This window comes from Dreissena polymorpha, chromosome 5, assembly GCF_020536995.1.
Source record: "Dreissena polymorpha isolate Duluth1 chromosome 5, UMN_Dpol_1.0, whole genome shotgun sequence".
Lineage (NCBI taxonomy): Eukaryota > Metazoa > Mollusca > Bivalvia > Myida > Dreissenidae > Dreissena > Dreissena polymorpha.
Window position 1 is genome coordinate 41,645,083 of NC_068359.1, and position 21,100 is coordinate 41,666,182.

A 21,100-nucleotide genomic window follows, 5' to 3' on the forward strand; every position below is an offset into this window, starting at 1 on the left:
CGGGTAACGAACACGCTGACCAACTTGCCAGAATAGGTTCCCATGAAGGTCTAACCTCTGATTTAAAGCCTAGCGTGCGCGAACTAATTGCAATCATTAACCAAAAAGGGTATAATGAACAGGATCACAAATGGTCAATGTACTGCGCCGATCATAATTTACCGCTGTTAACCAACCCTAGCCATAAGATTAACATCTATAGTCCCATTAAAAGGGAGGACAGGGCTTACTCGCGCATGCGCCTAAGGGTGACTAGATTGCATGGCGACTATTACAAAACTGTCCTCTGCCCCCAGTGCAACACTCATAACACGTTTGAACATCTTTTCTTTATATGCCCTAAACACGCTGAACAGAGACTAGAACTAAGTGCAGGGGTAATAGCGGCCTACAAAAACCCACTTATCATTAATCGCGACTCACTGTTGATGCCTCCAAGCGGAATCGCTCCTGTTGTGCGACTGCACGTGTTTAAATTTTTGCGCGACACGGGCTACTTAGATAAAATATAATATTCCGTTGGACTATTAGCGGTAGATAGAAATAACAACACATACTGTCAGTTATATACTGTTTCATTTATTCAAATTAATAATAGCAATCTTATGTACTAATGACGGGCGGGACTCGGACGATGGTCACTTCGGTGTGCACCATATGGCCACTCGTCTGGGCCCGAACTGAACCTAACCATATTATCCCAGCCCTATAAGAAAATAAAAATCAATAAATAAATAAAAACTCAGATCAATAATGGCAACTTTATGTACTAATGACGGGCGGGTCTCGGACGATGGTCACTCCGGTGTTGTCCATATGGCCACTCGTCTGGGCCCGGCTCGAACTTATATACTATTATTAATTAATTTGGTTCTAAAACTGTACCGTAAAACAATCCATGATATATGTAATTTTAAGGATTCCAATTAATAATGACTATCTTATGTACTTATGACAAGAGGAAAATTGCATCAACAAATAAATAGATATAGAAACACTGCATGTAATGTGCACGCCGAGAACCTATATTTGTATTTGGGGTCCAAATGTACTTTGGATTGGTAGTACATTATAATGCAGTGTCCAATAACACCTTGTTGACGTCAATACATAAATAAACAATACTATAAACAAGGCATTGATGAGGGAGCTGTCTATAACGAACGTTCGCGGTTTCCTCGTCTGCGCTTTAAGATATATAGGAAAATTACACCAATAAATAAATAGATAAAGACTAATAATACTAAAACGACGGAAGGGTACATCCCCCCCCCCCCCCAATACATATGTCACTTGGCCCCTTTGGACCACTATGGATAAGCTCTAATCCTTCTTTTACAACCAAATAGCGCTCTGGGTAACAAAACCCAGGGTTCCGCAAGACCCTCGTTTTCCTTCTCTTAAGCTGTAATCAGCAACAACGACGAAGGTAGGGGAAAAGCACACAGACAACATACTTCCACGCAGGATCGGAAGACGCAGTAGGTGCTCACGTGGGCAAATTTACCCACAGTGCAACCCCTATAGGTGTAAATATTGTTGTAAATAAATGTGATTAGTAAACATTTTTTCCCATATGTACAAGACTTAAACATGTTGAGTAGAGCGTGTCGGCTGGGCCAGAGGGCGCGCCTGAAGAGATATCTCTCGCCCGTGCACTCTGGCTCCGTTGACATGACATCCTTGCACTCTGGCTCCGTTGACATGACATACCCAACATGACAAAAATAAAAAGAGAATGGTGACGGTATTTGTTGTTTCCCCTACTGTAGCGTAGGTGATGTTTTCTTGTAGTGTAGTGTAAGTTTTTTCCTTGCATGCCTGTGCCTTGTTACGTTTGACGTTGAATTGTAACCCTTGTACTGCTAACCTGCACGTATAACCCTTGTCACTATGAGGGTCAGATCGAATAAGAGGGATGGTCAGCATTAACATCCCAGATCTATTCCCTCCTGAACAAAATGCACTAATACATATAATTACCATCTGTGTAACCACTAGCAATATGAACAGGAAGAAGAATGTGCGCGCTCTCTCTCTCTCTCTCAAAAACAAACCAATATAAAGGCGCGTGAAAATTGTCTCCCAAAGAAAGAAAGTGTAGAACCAGATATTGTCCTCCCTGTACCCCCAACAACCAACCAGTCATCTCGGTCCAACCACACAAACGCAGCCCCTTTTCTACTATATTAAACTAAAATACCTTTCAAAACTATTCTGACCCTTGCAACACCATTAAAACACCTGACAATATCCAATAGCACAACAGAGAGAAATTTAAAGCAATGAAATGAGACAAATGGTTTCCAGAGATTCTATCTTCATGTACCGAATTCTGAAATAAGTCTTCACAATCTCATATGGTACCTACTAATGGTGACAAACTGATATTTGTTTTATCCAACGGGCTGAATGCCCAAAAGCGTAAGCAATTGTGAAACATTTACTTTTAAAGGGACTTGTTCAAAGTTTTTTTTTGTATAAAAAATGATTTTTAAAATAATTGTGATAGATTCTAAAAAAAAGAAGACTGTTAACATTGAGTTTAAGTCAGCGAAAAAAAACTTTGAAAATTGCTTAAAATATTTGTTCGTTAATGGATAATCATCATTTGAAGTCGGTAAAAACTCAAACAATTGTCATGCCTTGATAACTTAGTAAATAAGTGTTGCACTAACATAGTGTTTATAATTAATTGAACAATAATAAAGCCTGCATGGTGCGGTGGTAGATACCTCTAGCTTTTGCTTCCAGAGGTTATGGTTCAAATCCTGGGGTAGGCAATAATTTGTATTCAACTTTTTTTCCAGTTGTAATAATTAGTTTAGATATTCAAAACATGATCGGTTTGTTGGTAAACATAATGAATGACATTTTTCAAAATAACAAAATCTGCATGTGAAGTTTCTTTAAATATTGTATTTACTTGAAGTTGGGCTGGAACTTTAATTAGGCAGATTTGTTGAGGCGAATTTACCTGAGTTGGGCTGGAACCTCAATTAGGAAGATTTGTTGAGGCTTTGTAAATAAAGGATGTTCTGGGGACATTAATCCATATATTAAATAGCAATACCCTCACCTTTGCACATGGTTATTGTCATATAAAATGCCTCAAGGGGGGCAGATGGCCTGGAATTAAATACTTTACCTCTTCATAGAAGCCTGCCAGACTAGTTTACACCTTTGGCTTGTTTACTTTTCCACTGTTTTAGCTTCATTGCCGTTATGACTTGAGGCATTTTAAGACTGCCTGTAGATTTTAATATCTGTAGCAACTGAGAGAACATATGTTTGCTCTATTGAAGCAAGCACATTGTCTGTAAAACTTGAAAGGGAGAGGTTGCCAGCTTTAAGTTATCATTTGAAAAGATTATTGCTTATTAGCGGACTTTAAATAGTTCTTCTTCAAATTGGAGTAATTAATGCATATCTGGTAAGCCAATAGTTGGCAGCAATATTTCTAGGAACTGGAGAGAGTTGGTTGATGGTCTCCTGCCCAGAAGAATTGTACTGAGTTGGTGCCAATTATTGATTGGATGAGGGATAAGTGAATTGCTCCCAGCCTTTTGATATCAAAACAGAAAACTTAAAACGGAATATGGATATGAAAGTGGAGTGAACATGCAAAAATGCAATCCAGATATTACTGAAACAAAATATTGTGTATAGAAATAAATTCAACAGATAATCTTCAATAATTACTCAATATTTGCATTGTGTTGCATAAAGGAAAGATATACTATATTTTATTTACCTTTTTTTGGAAGATTTGCACATTTATTTATCTTAAAAACTTTCAATAAAGGGAGGAAAATATGCATATGAATTAAAATGTTACAGATAGTGCCATAGTGGAAATAATTTCTCTTGTGTAGGTTTGCAGAAAATAGGATATATATCAGAAGATCTTTTATGTGAACAATTGTTTGTGGAAGTTGTAGACAGAAATGCCTATATAAAATGTTTGAATGCATTTAAATAAGAACATGTCTAACTCGACATTTTAATGTTGGAATATTATGAAACAGCCATTCATGACAAAACAGGGACAGTTCTAATACGTGAAATAAAGGAAGAATTTAATATCAAGTAAAAATGTGGATATAATTTAAATTTTTCATAATTGTGGGTTGACTTGTAAGTTTAGAAACGCAAGGAAGAATATTAAATTATTTGATACATCTTGCAGCTGTAGAATTAAATGTATAAAAATCAACATTTCTTACCACATATGGTGAGAGAGGTCAATATTGGGGACACTTTATGCGTGGTTGACGTTATCTGACACTATTACTTTCGTGTTTCCCCCTATATACGTGGTGGACGTGGTCTGACACTATATACGTGGTCGAGGTGATCTGACACTATGAAGTTTTTCTCCAGGCTGATGGAGCGTGTGAGGTCAGAGCCAGACCTCAAGGAGACCGGGGAGCACTTTGTCACGTCCGTCACCCACCTACTGGAGAAACTCCTCGACTACAGGTATGTCTTTAACCCTTTTACGCACTTTGAAGCGTTTGTATTCCCTTAGAAAATCATATTAGATTTAAGACTTTCTTAGTAGATTCTTGGTTTAAAGGCTTCATTTCCAATGGTAAGGTACTGATAAGCAGCAAACAGCATAAAGCATGAACAGACTGTGAGTTACTCAAAGACTGGTCTGATTTTATGCTGGTTGCATATAGCCTTTTTCACTTTGCTTCTTATGGGGGAAAGGGTTAACCCTTTTACGCACTTTGATGTGTTTGTATTCCCTTAGAAAATCATATTAGATTAAGGACTTTCTTTGTAGATTTTTGGTTTAAAGGCTTCATTTCCAACTATAAGGTCCTGATATGCAGCAAACAGCTTAAAACCTGAACAGACTGCGAGTGACTCAAAGGCTGGTCTGTCTTTTTGCTGGTTGCATATAACCATTTTCACTTTGCCACTGAGAGGAAAAGAGTTTAGTTGTTCAAAAATGTCATCTTTGGTTAAATTTACTATTCTTAAAGTTATGGGAAGTTTTTTTATTAACAATGATTTTTAAGTTGTCATCGTGGATAACACCGGTGTAAAACGTTTATTTTTTAAGAAACATAGTGGCATTAAAGATTTCATGTCTGTCTAGTGATCTGGAGGTCCCACTTCTAAATAAAAAGCTTCATATAGACACTTGAGTACAGGTTCGACCCAGGAAACAGACTTACAGTGTCTCATTAAGCCATTGGCTTTTGATAGTCATTCGATAATAAATAGGTATAAACAGCAATTGTTTTCCTTCTTTTTAAAGTACCAGAAAACGGCACTTTCCCAATAAGAAAAAAAAACTACAAATTTCCCAATTACTGTAAAAAATAAAATAAATAAAATGCAACATTTAGTTAGTTTCCCTATTCAGCTCTATGGCTTGAACCTAGTAAATATAATATTTACAACTTGAAAACACTTAAGTTATCAATTTTAAAGTATTTGGGAGCAAAAAATCAAATACACCAATTTCCCAATATAGAAGCTTCTCAACGGGAAATTTCCCAATTTCTGGGTTTTTTCTCTCAATGGGGCTCGTACCAGTACTTTTCCCAAATGGGCAAAAAAAATCACTGGTTTAAACATTGTAGAAATGTTGGAAGTCTGAAACATCTATAATTTTTCAGGGTTTTGTTTCCTTCAGAAGAATGCTTACTAAGGATAACTACATTTGTGTTCAACTGATTGTACATGGCAAGTTGAACATTGCATACAACAATTGTGGATTTAGTTTAAGGCCAGGATTTTACTTACTGTATAGTGACAAACAAAATACTTGAATAAAGACAAAAAAACAATATCAATTTATTTCCTTTAAAAATATATTACAATATTATTTTAGAATTATATTTATGTCCCCCTTCGAAGAAGAGGGGGTATATTGTTTTGCTCATGTCGGTCGGTCGGTCCGTCGGTCGGTTGGTCCGTCTGTCGGTCCGTCCACCAGATGGTTTCCGGATGATGACTCAAGAACGCTTACGCCTAGGATCATGAAACTTCATAATTACATTGATCATGACTGGCAGAGGACCCCTATTGATTTTCAGGTCACTAGGTCAAAGGTCAAGGTCACAGTGACAGAAAACAGAAAAGTTAACGGCCTAATTTCAAAGAAAGTAGTTAACATTTGCTAAACAACTCACATTTCTTGAAGCCTGATTATGATCATGATTATGAAGGAGCCCTTGAAAGAAATCCTCTTGTTTGTTCCCAAAATGTTATGACAAATGTCTATGATACTTTCAGCTTAAGTGTAGTTTAATATTCCACTTTTGAGTGTGAGAAAATATTGAAAGACTGTATCTTCGATGCCATGAAGTTTTCAAGTTTTCAAGTGATAGTGGAAGTAAGTGTTAACATGAAAGCACTGACAGATGCTGAATGGATTGTTTGTCATTGAGATTTCATGAGGTGGTTAATGAAGTACACTTCTTTCCTACAATTGCAAGGTGTTACAATGTGCAACTATGGATGCATGTGCAGAGGTTAACAGAGGAAAACATAAAAACCTGTGGCTATAAAACACTTTACCACTTAGATATGTATTTTGACGCATTTGTAGTCCCTTAGAAAGTTGCATTTAATTAAATACCTTTCTTACTAAATTCAAGTTTTAAAGGCTTCATTTTCAACCCTTAGATACCTGATGAGCACTAAACAGCATAAAACCTGAACAGAGTGTGAGTTACTGGCAGGCTGTTCTGGTTTTATGCTGTTTGCAAAAGCCATTTTCACTTTGCTTGTTACAATGTGCATCTCTGGATGCATGTTCATAGGTAATGCACTTTTAGGGCAGAGGAAATCATAAAAACCTGCACCCAAAGCGACATTATAAAAACAGTTATAATTGCACAAATAATACAATTATTTTAATATTCATGCACAGTGATTGTTTTAGTTAAGTCAGCTGAAATGATTGTTAAGTTTTTCTGTTTGGACTTTAAATCGATTGTCACATGGAAACTTTGATAAAACTTTGAATTAATACTTTGGATGTGAAAGCCTTCTAGGATCTGACACTGAGTCAACCTTGGAGCTTCTGTAATTAAACATAATATTAGACATACCTTTTGATATCCAAAAGCATGGCAATACATCATGTTCATGTGCATTTTTGCAGCATAAATATTTGATGAACCATCAATGAGTCAGTTAAAGAATATATCCCAGACTAAACTTTAACAGTACCTAATGCGTAATGCACTATATCGCCCATAATATGATACTCAGAGTTTTGAAAATTCCAACTTGATGAAACTTGGACAGGTAGCATGTGGAATCAGGAAATGTAGAAAGTTGAGATCCCTCTTTTTTGAAGTGGCAGTAATTTATTAGCGAGAAAAATACTCAAACCATATAATTGACTTTGACAGACTTTTGACTCAGGAAAACAGATGTGCATAAGTTGATTACCAGATAGGGATTTTTTTTCTTCTAAATATCTGCATTTAAGTGTATTCTGTAATTTATTATGAATGCTATTTTGTTAGTCCCGTATGAGACTATAGGTTTACCCCAAGTTCTGCTAGATCGGTCATTGTCAGCTCGGGTACTACTTAAATTTATCCCGGGTACTCTTAGGTATACTAAATAACTTAATATTTTGACAATGACCAATCGAGCCCTAGTACCTCAGTGTCCCTGTCCATCTGTGTATCTCCTCACTAGGCAGGGCTTATCAGGCTTTCCTGGGAGGCTTTCCTAACAACTTGGTGTTACTTTTTCCTGTTGAAGTATCTTTGTGAATTCACATCAATGAAATTTTCAAACAAAACTTGTAATACTTATAAAAGTTATAATTACAAATTCATTGCAGGCTTTGACACGTTTCAGAGCAAAACAACAGCTGGATGCATTAAAACTCTGCAACATAGTGGTCACTTCACAAGATGTATTGACATAGAGGGTGAAGGTCGTGCCATAAACTCTATTCCTTTCCCACTTAGAAGCAGAGTGAAATTGGCTATGTGCAAACAGCATGCTGTTTGCTGCTCATCAGTATCTTAGTGTTGGAAATGAAGCCTTTTTAAAATTAAATCTAGTAAGAAAGGTCTTAAATAAAATATAACTGTCTAAGGGACTACAAATGCGTGAAAATATATCTAAGTGGTAAAGGGCATGGAAACTTTGTGCAGAAATTCCAATAACATGATGAACATCTGGGCATATATTATGTGCCTAATGATTTTAAGAACCGACCAACACTTGCACAAATTTCTAGTCACAGGTGCCTAATTAGTCTTTGATTATCATCAGATGTCCTTGTAAACAATAGTAGTGATTTTTTTGCCCACATTACAGCCTCTTACAAGCTGCTTCCCAATTGCAAAAAGTAACATTTTTTTCCCGAAATCTTACCAAAACCACCCCAAAAAGATGCAGAACTTTTCCAATAAACTTAATAATTTGTTAATAGAGTTTATTATATAGGGATATACAGTAATTATTTAACACTTAATTACATAAACTTTAAAATGCAGTTTAACATTCACTTGTCTGTCACACTTTTCTGGATCCTGCGATAACTTTAAAAGTTCTTAATATATTTTCATGAAACTTGGTATATGGATAGATGTCAATATGGACATTATGCACGTCATTTCATTTGGTTCCTACGTCAAAAATTATGGTTGCTATGGCAACAAATAGATTAGAAATACTGCTGAAATGGTGGTTTTCTGGATCCTGCGATAAATTTTAAAGTTCTTAATATTTTTTCATGAGACTGGAAACATGGATAGATGGCAATATGGACATTATGCACATCATTTCATTTTGTTCCTACATCAAAAATTCTGGTTGATATGGCAACAAATATATATTTTTAAAAATCTTAAAATGGTGGAATTTCTGACAATGGTGGAGCCGGTAGGGGAATTATATTGTATCATATTAATAATGTTTCATTTTTCCCAATACTTGAATAGCAATGGTTTATCCTGTTACTTTTCCCAATAAAAAAAGGCACAGGCTGTAAGATATAAATCCGAAAAAAAATCACTGAATATGGAAGACTGGGTGTTTGGATTAGAAGGCATGTTTACATTTCATCATGCTTGCAAGGTAAACACTTGTATGAATGGGTTACAGACAGCTGGGCAGTTATTGATCTGTTGATCTACATCTATCACAAACAGATTATGATAAAATTAGCATGTTTTGCCTCACACATTAGAATGTTAACCCTTTGCAAGCAGGGAAATTTGTCGTCTGCTAAAATGTTGGCTGCTGAATTTCTAAAATTAGCATTTTCTTTGATTTTTTTCAAAGAATACTATCAGAATAGCAAACAGTTTGGATTCTGATGAGACGCCACAGCCTGTGGCGTCTCATCTGGATCCAAACTGTTTGCAAAGGCCTTCAAAACTCGGTTCCAGCACTCAAAGAGTAAAACTTATCCGCTTTATGTTTGACATTGGACAGTTACTTAACAAAGTTACCATACCATATCAGCTGACCAAATGAGAATCCTACACATGTTGTAAATAACGAGTACTCTTGTTATTTACCAAAACCTTTTTGCAAGGCATGAAGCAAAATTTATTTGAAAATGTTTGTAATATTTTGTATTTGTGTGTATTTTTTGAATGCCCACAAAGTATTGTGTCTATTTTACTAACCCTTTGCATGCTGGGTAATTTGTCTTCTGCTAAAATGTCGTCTGCTGAATTTCTAAAATTAGCATTTTCTTCATTTTTTTCAAAGAATACTATCAGAATAGCAAACAGTTTGGATCCAGATGAGACGCCACGTTCTGTGGCGTCTCATCTGGATCCAAACTGTTTGCAAAGGCCTTTAAAATTCGGCTCCAGCGCTTTAAGGGCTAATAGCATGTCAAAATTACCAAGGCAAGAGGTAAAACTGCATATGATGTATTGTAAAAAAAAAGACTGTATATTCCAAGATTGATGTCTTATTGCAGTGTGTTCTCACATGTTTGTACATGTATTTTACGAAGCGTGCCGGTCTGAATTCCTTAACCAAGACCAATTACATTTTCCATACGCTCACAACTGTCACCCTGAATCTCATTCAAATTAAATTTAATGCTGATGTGGGGTCTAAGATGTCAAGAGTTTTGTTATTAATTCAACACGATTACATGACAAATTGACCAATTTTGCGCATTCCATATGTTCAGAAAAAAATGTAGGAAAACATATCCGCAAAAACAGGAGCATATCTGAAAAGTTCAACTAGGAGCACATGTGGCAAATTTAAGAGCACACAGAAGTCCTTGAGAAGTAAGTTATAGAGGAAATAATCAATTTGAGCACTTATGCAAGGCGTTTGATAAGTTTATGGCTACATAATTAATTGGTCTAACCATGGGTGGGGTATACAAATATCCTGTTAGTAAGTTATTTAAAATCTGCAGGTCTGTGGCACCATTTATTTATGTCCTAAACTCTGTGAAAGCTTCTAGAGAATTTTGTTTTACTGTTTCTAATCCAAGCGTTAGACATTCAGGAATTAAAAAATGGTGCTCATAAAACCTTTTTGTCGGAATATGGTGACACAGAGGGCTTATCGAGCAATGATACGGTAAAAGGTTCTATTTAGTTTAATGATGTTTAAGAACAAATGGGCTGTGCTCTTTAACCCTTTCCCACTTAGAATCAAAATGAAAATGGCTATGTACAAACAGCATAAAAACCAGAACAGCCTGCTAGTAACTCACAGTCTGTTCAGGTTTTATGCTGTTTGCTGCTCATTATATCTTAGGGTTGGAAATGAAGCCTTTAAAATTTGAATATAGTAAAAAAGGTCTTTTATCGAATTTAACTTTCTGAGGGACTTCAAATACGTCAAAATAGGTATCTAAGTGGTAAAGGTTTTATGATGTTTTAGAACAAATGGGCTGTGCTCTTTAAGCACAGGGCTTAACCCATGTGGGTAATGTGTCATCCGATATTAGCCTGTGCAGTCCAAACAGGCTAATCAGGTACAAAACTTTCCAATTTTATGGAATTTCTTGTTTAACGGGAAGTCTCTTCTAAACAAAAATTTAGTCTTGGTGGAAAGTGTCATCCTGATTAGACTGCGCAGACTGGACAGGCTAATCTAAGATGACACTTTACTAACATGCATTAAGCCACCTTTTCCCAGAATGATGCTCAAATGATGCTTTTAGTACAGTGGTCAATAAAAGTTGAACAAATGCCCCCTATGTTACGGTGCTAAGTAATTTACTATATCATCAAGTAGTTTCCACTTATTTGGTCTGAATGTCTTGAACCATTATTGGAACACGCAGTTCTTGTTTATTTGCAGACAAGTTGTTGATGGTGATGAGAACAAAGACAAGCGGATGCATTGCACTTTCAATATACTGGTGTGTAACCTTTGAATTCACCATTAGGTTGCAAACTTTTTAATTAGTCATTTTTTTTATTAAGAATGCAAATTTAACCTCAAAAATGTTTGTAATAAAAACATTAACAAATAATAATTGGATCTAGATGCTGATCTCCTTGTGGTGACTTAATAAATTATTTGTTTATTACATGATGAAAAACTCATACTTCTTTACGAGATACTTAATTATCTTTACATAAGGATAATCCTAATTACGATGTTTTGAATCAAGAAAACTTAATGTTTGTTTTTTTTAAACTATATGCAATGTTTAAAAAAAACAAAAAAAAAACAACAACAACATTAAAATGTTAGTCAAAGTGTATGCCATGAAATCCAGAATTTCTACAAAGATGAGTTGAATCGAGAAGAGATGTACATCCGCTATGTGAACAAACTGCACGAGCTACACATGGTTGCCAATAACTACGCAGAGGCTGGTCTCACGCTGCAGCTGTACGCCAAGGTCAGTTGTAGTGGGAGCTAGGGCCCTGTATTCACCAACAAATTCTTAGACTTAAGTCTACAAATAAGGAATATTCTTAAAACTGTAATGTTCTTTTTAAGAAAACCTCAAGGCTGAGGTCCATATACTATTTGGGGCTGCCTGGCTGGTCATTATTCTGCCATTGGGCCCTCAGTGAGGTTTTCTATTTCTTATATTATACCGAACATTTTTGTGCAGATAAATGTCAATAGAAATAAAAATAAATAACACAATATAAATTCCATCAATATTTATCAGTTACTATTAATAATATGTGCGACATTTTTGTAAACAAAGGAAACAGTACTCGAAAAATCTTTGTGTTGTAAAACTTGCACAAAAAATGTTACAAATAACTGACATTCTAGCGGGCACTATTAGATACGTGCGCATCTAGTCAGCGGGCGCTATACTGTACTAGATGCGCGCGCATCTTTACCGCGCACTATTCAAAATAACAGACCTGTGTAGTTTATATACGCAAAGAAGAAATTTATGTGAGGTATAATATAAAGGTATAATTGTTGAGATAAACTTGGCATTTAACTCTTCTAATATAATTAATCTTTATTAAGAAAAATTTGTTTAAAACATAAGATCATTAGTAACCTCTATTTATTCAAATTTTTAATAATAATGTATTAGTTGTGAGTCTTTTCTTTATTTTAAAGTCTAAGAATGGGTTGGTTAATAGGAACTGGGGATTTCAATGTGCAATTTATTTTGTAGGCTAATTTAAAGGAATGATAATGCAGTTTTATCATGCTAAGAACTGTTTCACAAATTTCACAAATACAGTGCTTACATTCTGCATGTCAGTTACTTATTAACCTTGGAGTTTTGCTAAGAAAGTCAAGTTATATGATAAAAAATACTTTCATGTTCCTTCAAAACCTTTTATCAAATAATAATATACTGTGCTGGTTTCATTTATTATGCCTTTGTTCGCAAAGTACAGACAATGACATGCTATTTTCCTAAACATTATCTGAAATCCTGACTTGCTATGTATGATTCTGTAGTCATGGATTGCTTTTCATCCCTTTATGACAAAGACCAAGCCAATGTTGTCCCAACTCACATGGTAGCCCTGGAAAACATGGTTACCTGTTGATGTGTTTGTTGTCACATGGAAAACATGGTTACCTGCTTATGTGTTTGTTATCACATTGAAACCAGGGTTACCTGCTGATTTGTCTGTTGTCACATGGAAACCATGGTTACCTGCTGATGAGTCTGTTGTCACATGGAAACCATGGTTACCTGCTGATGAGTCTGTTGTCACATGGAAACCATGGTTACCTGCTGATGTGTATGTTGTCACATGGTAACCCTGGTTACCTGTTGATGTGTCTTTTGTCACCTGGAAACCATGGTTACCTGCTGATGTGTCTGTTGCAGTCCCTGGGCTGGAGTGACAAGCTCCTGCCGGCAGGCCTCTCATACACGGAGCAAAAGGAACGCGACAGGAAGGAGATGCTGTACCGCCAGATTATCAACTCCTTCGACAAGGGCAAGGTATGAACCTTTAGAGCTGGGCCCGTATTCACCAACCAATTCTTTGATTTAAGTATGATGTGTTCTATAATTAATTGAAAGTTATGTCTTCCATTGCAGTGAACACCAATAATTAAACAGGTATTTGTTAAGACCATTATGCTAATAATATATGCACCATGTATAACTTGTATATACATGTTTTCAAACTCTGAGGTGTTTTTATTGAGTCTAAGTCTATTCTTTATTCTTAAGTCTTAGAATTGGTTGTTGAAATGGAGCCAGATCCCGTGTTGTAAAATTTGTTACTTTTTTATACTCCAGCTACCTATGCATATTTTGCCACCTTCATACAATAAACATAGTAAACCTCATTAACCCATTCCCGATCAGAAGCGAAGTGAAAAAGGCTATGTGCAAACAGCATTAAACCAGAACAGCCTGTGAGTAAATCGCAGTCTGTTCAGGTTTTATGGAGTTTTGCTGTTCATCAGTATCTAAGATGAAGCCTTTGAATCTTGTAAGAAAGGTCTTAAATTAAATCAAACTTTCTAAGGAACTACAAATTTGTGAAAATATTTATCTTAAGTGGTTAAGGGTTAATACATCAACCTCTCCACCTACAACACGTCTTATCACAGTCTATGTGTTGTTCAAAAATAGATAATTAATGGAATTCATAGTTAATCTTTTAAAGCATACAATTGACAGAGTTTTCATAGTTGAGGGGCCAGATATTTGAATGGGACATTTCATTCACAAATACTTTGGAAGCAGATTATTGTCACATTGAGTAGGTGCGTGCACATTCTATGCAAAATTTTGAATTAAATGATAATTGCTCTGGGAAAATGGGACTTAATGAGTGCGCAGTTTGCACAGGCTAATCAGGAAGAACACTTTCCGTTTTAATATATTATTGTGTAAAGACATCTATTGTTGTCGAAAAATCCATCCTAGGTAGAAAGTGTTGTCCCTTATTAGCCTGTGCAGACTGCACAGGCTAATCTGGGACAATACATTACGCACATGCATTTAAGCCCATTTTCCCAGAGCAAGGCGCAAATGTATGTTGTGAGATTTATCATTCACATGTTGTGAGATTTATCATTCACATGTTGTGAGATTTATCATTCACATGTTGTGAGATTTATCATTCACATGTTTCTTGCAGGTGTGGGAGTATGTTGTGAGATTTATCATTCACATGTTTCTTGCAGGTGTGGGAGTATGTTGTGAGATTTATCATTCACATGTTTCTTGCAGGTGTGGGAGTATGTTGTGAGATTTATCATTCACATGTTTCTTGCAGGTGTGGGAGTATGTTGTGAGATTTATCATTCACATGTTTCTTGCAGGTGTGGGAGTATGTTGTGAGATTTATCATTCACATGTTTCTTGCAGGTGTGGGAGTATGTTGTGAGATTTATCATTCACATGTTTCTTGCAGGTGTGGGAGTATGTTGTGAGATTTATCATTCACATGTTTTTTGCAGGTGTGGGAGTATGTTGTGAGATTTATCATTCACATGTTTCTTGCAGGTGTGGGAGTATGCGTTGCCCCTGTGTAAGGACCTAGCAGAATATTATGAGCAGAACTTTGAGTACAAGAAACTGGGAGATCTACTTGTAAGCTACTCTCTGTTATTTGGTCCAGTTGTCCTTTTTTATTGCCATCTTAAATCCTGCAGAATATTATGAGCAGAACTTTGAGTACAAGAAACTGGGAGATCTACTTGTAAGCTAAACTCTGTTATTTTGTCCAGTTGTCTTTGTTAATTACCGTCTTTTGTCCTGCAGAATATTATGAGCAGAACTTAAAAGTACAAGAAACTGGGAGATCTACTTGAAAACTACCCTATGTTATTCTGTCCAGTTGGCCGTGTTTAATTGTTAGACTTTTTCTGTGTTACTAAGCTTAAGGGAAGATTTGAGTGTCAAGGTCTTAATCCTTTCATATAACTAGGCTTGCAAACATTTTTGGTTGAATCTATGCTACGTATGATAGGCCTTAGCAAAGTTGGCATTGCTGTAAATCCCATGGTGTACTATCAATCAAGACTTGCTCTGAACTTAATGCTTGTGAGTAAAGTGTTGTCCCAGATTAGCCTGTGCAGTCTGTACAGGCTAATCATGAATGAAAATTTCCTCTGTTATGGTATTTTTCATTGAAAGGAGGTCTCTTTTTAGCGAAAAACCAGTGAAGGCTCAAAGTGTCATTTGCTGATTAGCCTGTGCACATTGCAAAGACTCATCTGGTACAACACTTAATACACATGCATTAAACCCTGTTTTCCAAGAACAAATCACAATTGTACCTAAGTAAGTTGTTCTAAAAATATCAATAGTTATTTTAGGTCAGTCAATGTTTATTTCATGTCAATCTGTGTTTATTTTACGTCAGTCGATGTTTATTTCATGTTACTTTTTGTGCCCCCGAAGGAGGGCATATAATGATCCGTCTGTCCGTCCGTCTTTCCGTCACACTTTGCGTTTAGGTTTCGCGTTTAGGTTTTGAAAAATTCTCATAACTTCTATGTCGCTTATGATAGCAACTTGATATTTGGCATGCATGTGTATCTCATGGAGCTGCACATTTTGAGTGGTGAAAGGTCAAGGTCATCCTTCAAGGTCAAAGGTCAACAAAACAAATTCAAGGGAAGTAATAACTTCAAAGGGAGATAATTATCTGTACCTGCCAAATGAAAAAAAAATCAAAGCGGCACAGTAGGGGGCATTGTGTTTCTGACAAACACATCTCTTGTTTTTGTCAGTCAATGTTTATTTTACATTGTCAATGTTTATTTTACATCAGTCAATGTTTATTTTACGTCAGTCAATGTTTATTTCACGTCAGTCAATGTTTATTTTACATCAGTCAATGTTTAGTTCTCTGTGCACTACAGAAACAGAAGGCCTCGTTCTATATGAAGATCATGGAGGCTGTTCCCGGAGAGAACCCAGACAATCCGGAAGACTTCTACCCGCGCCAGGAGCCGGCCTACTACAGGGTCACCTACTATGGGAAGAGCTTCCCTTTATTTGTGAGAGTAAGTGTCACACATGTATGTGCCCTTGAACTTGGGCATAATTATTGCAAAAGCCTTAAATGTTATAACTTATACAAAGTATTTGAAAAAATGTATTAAATGTATAATTTTTATTTCACATGTCTGATTTTAAAATAATTGGATACTTTAACCTCAAGTTAGGACTTCCCATGCTCAAGCCCTGTCCTGTATTTCACGAAACAAGCAGTTTATCTACCTCTTTCATGCTAAAGCCCTTTACCGTATTTCACAAAACAAGCAGTTTATCTACCTCTTTCATGCTAAAGCCCCTTCCCGTATTTCACAGAACAAGCAGTTTATCTTCCTCTTTCATGCTAAAGCTCTGCCGGGTGTTTCACAGAACAAGCAGTTTATCTTCCTCTTTCATGCTAAAGCTCTGTCAGTTGTTTCACAGAACAAGCAGTTTATCTTCCTCTTTCATGCTAAAGCTCTGTCCGGTGTTTCACAGAACAAGCAGTTTATCTTCCTCTTTCATGCTAAAGCTCTGTCCAGTGTTTCACAGAACAAGCTGTTTATCTTTCTCTTTCATGCTAAAGCTCTGTCCGGTGTTTCACAGAACAAGCAGTTTATCTTCCTCGTTCATGCTAAAGCCCCTGCCCATATTTCACAGAACAAGCAGTTTATCTTCCTCTTTCATGCTAAAGCTCTGTCCGGTGTTTCACAGAACAAGCAGTTTATCTTCCTCTTTCATGCTAAAGCCCCTGCCCATATTTCACAGAACAAGCAGTTTATCTTCCTCTTTCATGCTAAAGCCCCTGCCCATATTTCACAGAACAAGCAGTTTATCAACCTCTTTCATGCTAAAGCCCATGCCTGTATTTCACATCACAAGCAGTTTATCTTCGTCTGTCATGCTAAAGCCCCTGCCCATATTTCACAGAACAAGCAGTTTATCTTCCTTTTTCATGCTAAAGCTCTGTCCGGTGTTTCACAGAACAAGCAGTTTATCTTCCTCTTTCATGCTAAAGCCCCTGCCCATATTTCACAGAACAAGCAGTTTATCTTCCTCTTTCATGCTAAAGCCCCTGCCCATATTTCACAGAAAAAGCAGTTTATCTTCCTCGTTCATGCTAAAGCCCCTTAAAATATTTCACAGAACAAGCAGTTTATCTGCCTCGTTCATGCTAAAGCCCATGCCCATATTTCACAGAACAAGCAGTTTATCTTCCCATTTCATGCTAAAGCTCTGTCCAGTGTTTCACAGAACAAGCAGTTTATCTTCCTCTTTCATGCTAAAGCCCCTGCCCATATTTCACAGAACAAGCAGTTTATCTTTCTCTTTCATGCTAAAGCCCCTGCCCATATTTCACAGAAAAAGCAGTTTATCTACCTCTGTCATGCTGAAGCCCCTTGAAATATTTCACAGAACAAGCAGTTTATCTTCCTCTTTCATGCTAAAGACCCTTCCCATATTTCACAGAACAAGCAGTTCATCTACCGCGGAGACGAGTGCCTCAAGCTGGCGACAATCATCAACCACCTTTCTGCAGAGTTTCCGCTGGCTCAGATCATCCGCAACAACAACCCTGAGAACGAGGCTCTCAAGGATGGGGATCAACAGTGTATCCTTGGTTACCATGGAGCGGGAAAGCAGCCGAGTATGGTTCTGGGAAAACTGGGCATAATGCTAATCTTGGAAGGCGCTTTCCGCTTTTATGGAATTTTTGGTTTAAAAGAAGTCTCTGCAAAACAAAAATCCCGTTTAGGTGAACTGCCTAGGCTTATCACGGACAACACTGTAAGCACATGCCTTAAGCAAAGATTTCACAGAACAAGCCTCAGTGAAACCAGTTGGTAAATGGCGACCCAGTCAATAATGTCGGATTGTAATCATTTTGGTAGAGAATTTGTTTAGATGCAATGTTTTTATTTTGATCTACTTACTGCTTTAAAATAATCTGAAATACTTTCCCTCCATGACATAAACGATGTATGATTTTTACGTACATGTATTTTGTTTGTGTGAATCTCACTATTTATTACTAGTAATGGATTAGTAAGTTTTCCATACCCATATCTAAGTCTTCAAATTTTTCAGTAACGTTAGTTATAAAAAATTATAACATTAAATGAACTGCATGCAGAGGTACTGAACTGAAAAGAATTTGACTAAAAAAGACAAAGTATGTACCTGATACAATGACTAGGGCTGTAGTTTAGTTTAAACCTATTTATTTTAGCTCCATTGCATCACAAGCCTTAGGCTTATAGAAATGCTCTCAAGTCCATTTCCTGGGCCTATAACCAGTACCTGGAGAAGATTTTTAAAAATGCTCCCGAAGTGGGTATCGAACCCGTGACCACCCGATTGCCTGGCGGACGCCTTATCCATTAGGCCACGGCAAATTCGAACTAGGGCTGTATGTGATGGTCTGTGAATGGGAGGGTTACAGCGTTCACTAGTAGTCCTGTAATGCTGCCAAATCTAGCAAGTGTGCTAAGAGGTCTTCAAGTGTTTTGGTTTCAGATTTCATGTTTTCCTCTGATCATTTCCGCCCAAGGTCTTGGGACTGTGCAGACACACAGACTGCGTACTTAAGTTGTTGACAAATGTTACTCCAGTGTTATTTAGTATGACTTTTGAGCTTATTTGTGGTTGATCAAGTACAAAATGTTAATTATACATTGATACACACATGATTAGTTGTTTACTTATTTGAACTCTCTTTAATTATTAAAAGCATATCTTATATATTGAAAGAGGATCAACACCAAACAGCAAAAACAAATTGTGCACCTGTAACAACAAATCATCTTGTTGTTGCACTTTTTGACTATTTAAGACCTTCACCCTATGCTATGACTCGATTTAATAATGCTGACCAAATCAACATTTAGAAAAAAGCATAACTTTTGACTCATTTTAATATCTTGGCTGTTTTCAGAAAAAACCCGAGGTATTGTCATAGCCAGCTCGTCGTCTGCCGTCCGCGTCGTGCTTAAACCTTACCTTTGCCTCTAAAATCAAAGTGCTTCCACCTACAACTTTGAACCTTGATATGTAGCTGCACCTTGATGAGTTCTATATGCCACACCCATTTTTGGGTCACTAGGTCAAAGGTCAAAGTCACTGTTACCTCTATAAAAAAAAATTAAAATCTGACAAGCTTTCATTTTTTCATTTATTCAAAACTGCACCCGCAGTTGAGCGTTGGCACCCATTATGCGATGCTCTTGTTGAGTTACCAATGGACCAAATTATCACGACTTAAAAACTTTTAAACTCTCAACAATTAGCAAATATTGAAGAGCATTTATAATTAAACATCATAAATTAAGTTCTACCTATAAAATGAGCTAATTAGTATTAAATGACAGTGATTGAAAGCAATCATGGTTTATCATGTGCAGACAATGTCTGTGTACTTAAATAAGTAACTTATATTGAAAATCCATTGGTATAAGCAAATTACATTTGCTGGTATGTCCTTGATGCATCCAAAAACAGAACATAACAGACAGTTTGTTAAGACTGATACATATTTACATCGTCTTGAGTGCATACAATTTTAAATAAAGTAATGTCATGTGTCAGTATATTATAATGTTAACCAAAAAAATAATACAATGTATACATATACATGTATGTGTAAATTCAATGAAATTTCCAAACAAAATTAAAGAAGAAAACAATAACGATTTTGAGAAGAAAAACATACTAATTTTAAAGGTGTTATGGGTAAACTATTTCTTTTAATTTACTATTGGTATATAATAAATTTGACAAAAAAGAACATAAATCAAATAATTCCCATAGTCTAAATGACTGAAAGTTTATACATAGGCTTATCGTACAAAGTTTATACATATGAGCTTTGCTCTATGAAAAGGGGGTTTAATGCATATGCATAAAGTGTCATCCCAGATTAGCCTGTGCAGTCTGCACAGGCTAATCAGGGACGATACTTTCCGCTTTTATGAAATTTTTCATTTCAAGACAGTCTCTTGGTAGCAAAAATCCAGTTTAGGCGGAAAGTGTTGTTCCTAATTAGCTGGGATGACACTTAACACACATGCATTAAACCCACTTTTCACAGAGCATGGCCCATATAATTATTATACAAGAACCATATGACCTTGACCTGATAACCCAGTCATACAGATCTGTTCTGTGAAGCCAATCCCGCAGGACCGGCCAGAGTTCTATGGGAAGGATATACCTCTGGAGATCCGCAACTTCTATATGTGCAATGAGGTTGACACATTCCAGTTTGACCGACCATACCATCAAGGGGTCAAGGACCCTGACAACGAAATCAAGGTCAGTGCAAGCTCATCTTGTGGCTTAATTTTTTTATCGCGCTGGCAGAATTAGTCCTAGTTTTACAGGAATGTTTAACAAACAAGTTTCACACAAAATTTTTAACCAATTTGTCTATTTCTAGTAATTCGCTATTTTCTTGATGGGGGAATATGCTCTGAGTTCACTTGTTAGTTAATTTATTTCAAGTGTTAACCCGTTTATTTTTAGTTTTCTTCAAATCTGCTAAAATCCCCATGATGACAGAACTTACAAATTATATTAATATGCTGTGCTTGGATTTTTATGCCCCCCTTTCGAAGAAAAGGGGCATATAGTGACTGTCAGTCTGTCTGTCCGTCTGTCTGTCTGTCTTTCCGTCACAGTTTGCGTTTAGGTTTCGAAAAATGCTCATAACTTATATGTCCCTTGAGATAT

The 21,100-nt window shown here is 36.4% G+C and overlaps 1 protein-coding gene across 1 annotated transcript in view; it reads left to right on the top strand.

The window, feature by feature from the left end:
• LOC127831182 (dedicator of cytokinesis protein 3-like) overlaps positions 1-21,100 on the top strand; it is a 168,526-nt gene that overhangs the window by 118,522 nt on the left and 28,904 nt on the right. Inside the window, exons 36-43 of the mRNA XM_052356175.1 lie at positions 4,384-4,482; positions 11,284-11,344; positions 11,708-11,833; positions 13,256-13,372; positions 14,894-14,980; positions 16,258-16,401; positions 17,843-17,984; positions 20,517-20,683. Of these exons, the coding sequence (XP_052212135.1) occupies positions 4,384-4,482; positions 11,284-11,344; positions 11,708-11,833; positions 13,256-13,372; positions 14,894-14,980; positions 16,258-16,401; positions 17,843-17,984; positions 20,517-20,683 (943 nt within the window). The remainder of the gene's footprint in view (positions 1-4,383; positions 4,483-11,283; positions 11,345-11,707; positions 11,834-13,255; positions 13,373-14,893; positions 14,981-16,257; positions 16,402-17,842; positions 17,985-20,516; positions 20,684-21,100) is intronic.